At 33.9% G+C, this 6000-nt stretch overlaps 1 protein-coding gene across 1 annotated transcript in view; it reads left to right on the forward strand.

Annotated features, from left to right (window-relative positions):
- LOC125668691 (titin-like) overlaps positions 1 to 6000 on the forward strand; it is a 63734-nt gene that overhangs the window by 3342 nt on the left and 54392 nt on the right. Inside the window, exon 3 of the mRNA XM_048903037.2 lies at positions 2560 to 2623. Coding sequence (XP_048758994.2) covers positions 2560 to 2623 — 64 coding nt within the window. The remainder of the gene's footprint in view (positions 1 to 2559; positions 2624 to 6000) is intronic.

The following is a 6000-nucleotide window of genomic DNA, read 5'->3' on the forward strand; positions in this document are numbered from 1 at the left end:
GTAGGTGAATTAAAATATGAATTCCGTGGTCCCTGCCTCTTTTAGATTTTGGGGATGTCCTTTCCAGTGTAGAGAATGAATTTTTGGGTTGTCTGTGTTATAGTGGTATACAGATATAATGGAAGCATGGGATGATTTGTATAATCAGTAAAGAATATAACAAGATTGAGACCACAGGGAGGGGTTAATGTTTGAAATGCATGAACTGGCTGGCGTACGTAAAGCAGACTTTTGATGATACCCAGAATTTATAGGTGTGCACATGACTGATCATATCTATTAACTTTGTCTGTCAAATTTTGTCATGTTATGAATTTGATAATGTGAAAAAGCAATAGACAGTGACAATACAGATTGTGTTTAACTCAAAAATATGCAGTGAACGCTGAACACCACCAAAGTCAATACGCTGGTTTCGAGTTATATCCAAGTTCTTTCCCTTTGGGGAACTCTCATTCCTAGTAAGGCACGAGGCAATTTATTTACACGCGGGAGTGGGACATATTCATCACTGCATAAGTGAATGTGATCAGTAAGTTTCTCATATGAAGTTTGATCACCGACTTCGACTGATACACAAACTAAGTAATTGATAAGTATTCAGGGAGTAATTAAATACATCGAATTCTTATTATGTCACGTTATTTCGTTGTTCAAATGTATCATATCTAGGATATCACTTGCAAACGTGACATTGTTTTTTTATGTTTCATCTTTAGTCAAACATTTCATTCAATAGTATTTTTGTATTTTCTACATTTACATATTTAAACAGAAGCCTTTTTTAATACATTTTATCGTCTTCCTCACTGACTGTAGGTCCACTCCGCCTCACTTAGGCATTCAAAGTTCTACTAAATGCACCTTCTACACAGAAGAGCTCTTATCTCGAAACTGGCATGTTAGCCAAGGATGGTGTCATTTGTAGGAAATTTGTTTTGTAATGGCTATACTTTTCCAACATGAGGTTCTGTCTCAGTGAATATAAAACAAGTATTGAAATTCCTGCCTGGCTCATCACAAATCAATAGACACTTGTACCTGTGAAAAGCATCATCTGTTTAATACTGTCCAGTTATGGGCCTAACTTAGTCTGAGGCCACAACAGAGGGCCAGATTTAAAGTCCACGAGAGTTTTATAAGAAGCAAGATGACTCGATCAGGTGAGCACTGTGGCCAATGAGCTTGTTGGGTTGGATTTTTAAAAAAAAAAAATCAATATTTTTTTTTCAATCTTTATGACTCTGTGAATGGATAATCAAATGGTATCTTGGTAACAAGTACAATTCAGAATTCAAAGCAATAATTTGTCTTTTACAAAATCTTTGCAAGTTACAATGATCTGGGAACAAATCTGGTATCCCAATCTAGCACTAATTAAAGTTGATGATGTTCTCTGTTGGCCAGAGTGATTAACTGTAGTTTTATGGTATTTTTGACAGATCTATTATTTGAAGAACTATAGAAATTTTAAACCCTGGGATTGTAAGGACCCAGTTTTTGAATAAGACTCTTTGATCAACCCAAAGCATTTGAAGAAGATAGACCCAGATTGCTATTAATAGATTTGGGTTGAGTAGATAATTTTATTTAGCATTTCTCTTTAGTTAAAGCAACAATAATGAGAATGGGGGCCCTAGATGACCTATGGCTGTGTACAGTGATTTTTTTTTAATGACTCAGTTTTAGCACTTTATCAGTATATGTGAAATTATTTGTCCAATGTTGACATAGGTTGTGTTGACTTTATAGGATATGATATTATCTGTCCGCTGTTGACACTAGATTGTGTTGACTGTCTAGGATATGTCTGATGATCTGTTGCAGCTAGGGTACTTCAGATTGCCATGAAGAGCACCTGTTGTCACATTGTCATAGCTTCTATAGCCATTTTCATTGTGCAAATTTTCTTAATAAAACTTTGATACAAAAATCAATTTTGAGATGGTGATGGATGCAAATAGACTTGGCAGTCTCCTGATAGCTAGTCACTAGATAATCTACCAATGAGCCACTATAGCTAGTCACTAGATAATCTACTAATGAACCACTATCTCAGTCTACTGTGATTATACTACAGAGCTGTTTTAATTTAAATGAAAAAGTGAAGATAGTGAAAATGATCAAATCTCATAAATCCTATAAAGAAAACAAAATTGAGAGAAGGGCAAGCACGGACCCCTGGACAAACCAGAGGTGGGATAAGCTGCTTAGCAGGAGTAAGCATACCCTGTTGATCGGTTATACTTGCCTTGAGTCTATGTCTGGATAAGGTAAACATGGATAAGGTAAACAGAGTAATCCATAGTAAAAAATGGACTAACAATTGCTCTGGAGCATGTCAGACAGCATTCGACCTAATGTCAGTGAACAAAGCTCACTACCGAGCTTGCTCTAATGATTACACATGTGAGTCGCATGATTTGCTCTTCATAACCTTTAGAATGCTGTTTTTGTTTCATGACTACAGAATTTAAAAAAGCTTTTTAATGTAGAAAATATTGGGTATTAACTTAAAGTTCATTTTTAGTCAGAAATATAACTGTCATATTTTTGTAGGGGAGAGGGCTAGAGATGTCTTCCTTCACTCCAGACTGCCTCTGACAGTTCTCAGCAAAATATGGTAAGTATGATATAGATGTAGAATGACACCCACGATCAGGCCTGTGGGACAGCATATACAAGTAGGGACTGTACTTGTGTTTGATTGCCACAGACCAGAGGATACAATTGATATTAAAGTTTTGGTCACCTGTTTACCCATAGTGCTATAGGGCAAATTGGATACAGCAATTAGATTATTTTTCATTTGGTTGAAAGTAGCTGTAGATGACAATGAAAATCCTTTTCAGTGTGTCAATGAGAGATCCTCTCATCAAAGAATGTGAGAGGATGACCTCAGATTTAGAACTAAAATTACCATGCAGTCTTTTTCTCTATTGGTAATTGGAGATCATGTATTTGTTAATTTTGGTACTCTGGAAATGTCTACCATTTTGGAGGAGGATGAAAATTCATCAAAATCATTTAAAGCGCCAAAATTTTCATTTGAACCATAATTGAGTTAAATAAGAATTCACCAAAAAATAACATGTCAGACTATGCCTAGTATACCCCATGCCAAAATTTGACAATGTTTGGTGTGTTCAAACCGAATCGGAGAATGTGAATACATTAGAAAATTTGACAATGTTTGGTGCGTTCAAATCGAATCAGATAATGTGAATAAACTAGTAGTTACTAGTAGCACACATGGCATTTCAAGTAAGAATTTTATACCAGTGTGATAAAAAAAAAGTCAAGGAAGTGATCCCAATGCTTAAAGTTGAACAAGTTTACTTGGGGAAGTAAAATTTTTGAGATCTTTAATCAACCTTTAGTCCCAGTTGACAATCGTGTACAGCAGATGGCATGATATCAACACAACTATTTATTGTACATTGTCTGATAGCTGTGTGAACAGTAGATATTCTTCTGGTCTCAGGCTTCTTTGGTTGCTAGATATATGTCATTTAATTCACATCAAATTCATATGATCATTTTTTTCTTAATTTTAAGTAAGAGTATTCCAGGGTGATTCAACACCTTTTTTCTCCAAATTACCTATATCCAACATATTTTATAGTTTCTGTGCCCTCTGCATAACAGGGCAAATATATAAAGGGATTTCTTTCCAGTTGGTTGGAAGCCTCATCTTGAGACACCATCTTACGGTACAAATATATTTGTAATCTGAAGCTACATATTTTCAAGATTTCGAGATTTTTTTTAATTTCACCTTTTTCCTGATCACTTTTGACCACATTTCCAACCAATACCAGCCTGTCTCAAGAAAAAAAGAAGATTCTGTGACAGGCAGTCAGAGTGAGTCAAGTTATGTCATTCACAGTTTGTGAATCATAATGTCTTAAGAATTCTATGTAAAATGAATAATAATAAGTTTAGAAGAGGTAATTAAACCTGGAGACTGTAGGAGGTCTTCATTGTAGTCTAATTACCTTTCCTTGCAATGTTGTGTTAGGATTTGTCATCATATTTTTTATTCCGATTAAGAAAGTGAAGGTTTTTTTCCCTTCAGCATCTCCTTTCAGCCATATTTGAATACAAATGTAAAGTGTGTCTTTTATGCGAGGTATTTTTATTATTATTTTTTTTGAGGGGGGGGGGGGGGGAGATACTGCATCAATCAGATATGAAAAGAGTATGTATTATATCTTGTAGCAGAATGTGTATATATTTGTTATTACCCAAATAGCAGTGATAACCTAACACTTGTATCCCAGTAAAACCTGTATCAACACTTGTAATGTGTCATCATATGCTACAAATCCAACACTCAGTACTGACTATATGTTTAGTAACAATCTGTCATGAATGGTGTATGATTGATAGAGAATATATCACTAATTTCAACATGACCCCAGCTATATAAGTGTATATATTACAGATCTAATCTTTAATTATAATACCAAGCTCTCGGCAAAGGGCAAAGGAACAGTCGGTGTTTCAAGCTAGTCTGGTGCGGCCAGATTTAATTCAGTGATCTCATAATCTTCCACTTGTAGAGTGATCACACCGCTAACTGAATGGGGAGGAGATATATACATCCAAATTGTATCTCATCTTATATATACCAGTCATATATATCTACAATTTAAACATATGGCTTAGTTGTCCACAAATTGCAGTTTTTTTCTTCATCAAATACATCACAATATTTTCATTTCCAATGTGTTTGCCTTTGATACAAAGAAATTTGTAAAGGAAAATTATAATGATAGACATTTCCTCTCAATTGCTCAACAGCAATGGGTGTATGAATACAGAAGAATTGGCTAAATATAGTACATCTATTTTTGATGGCTGGGAATTCTCAGACATGAAAGAACAATGTACATGTAAATATAGTGTATAAGAAATAATTTTCATTTTTGAGAATATATGAGGGTATGAACTGAAATGATACTTTTCATGAAGCAGTAATGTATGTACGTGATTTGTGAAGCATCGCAGTTCATACCCTCATGTATTTTTGAAAAATTTAATATATTTCTTAAATGAATGCTCAAAAGTTACATTATGATGTTAAAATCATACCGTGTGACATATGGTATTGTGTATATTAGGGCCTACACATATTTAGGTTGATTGTACACATGCCATAATACACTCTATTAATTGCTCAAACTTTCTCTCTAGGAATAAAATTTCATTAGAAATACCAGCAATCATTTTCTGAATGGGGTATGGTACATTTGTGAAGACACCATTTACTGTTTGAGACAATTTTATATGTGTTGCTCTCACACTAGAATTTTAAGGATAACTTTCAAAAGCATTTGGACATTTTATTTCATTATTCATGCAAATATGTGCTGAATCTAAGATTATATAGATGAGGTAACTTCTGTTAAAACAGCATTGTGGATTCTTTTGCTGCTTTTGTATTTCCATGTCAAATTTGTAAATTTTGATATTATCAGGTTTGGAAGTTTTAACAGTATTAAAACTGTTACCACAAGGAAATACTTAATGAATAATTCATGTTACAGGACTATTTGTACACATGTTTGGAAACATCTTGTGAAAGATCTAAGATCACTTCTTATCTGATTTGGTCTTAATTTTGACTGTATAAGTTTAAGCTATACATAAATAATAGTTCAGTGTTTGTGTGAATTTGTTAATGAATGGGTGTATAAAACTTTAAATTAATGATAATTTTAGTAATGAATCATGGATTAAAAATAAATAAATCGTATAATGAGGTTACACACATGCATTTTCTCCATGCTTAGTGTATATACTGGACAAAACTCGCTATTTTTCGAAGCTATATTTGGTTACAGAAAGTGTTTGTATTATGCGGTGACCAGGATGAAATTGAGACATCTTTATGCTGCAAAAATGAGAAATTAGTCTTGGGTCATATATACATGACGCCTATGATTTTGAAGTGTAGAATGTCAGAAAGGTGTACATTTATGTCAATTTTCAGGG

This window comes from Ostrea edulis, chromosome 4 (assembly GCF_947568905.1).
Source record: "Ostrea edulis chromosome 4, xbOstEdul1.1, whole genome shotgun sequence".
Taxonomy (NCBI): domain Eukaryota; kingdom Metazoa; phylum Mollusca; class Bivalvia; order Ostreida; family Ostreidae; genus Ostrea; species Ostrea edulis.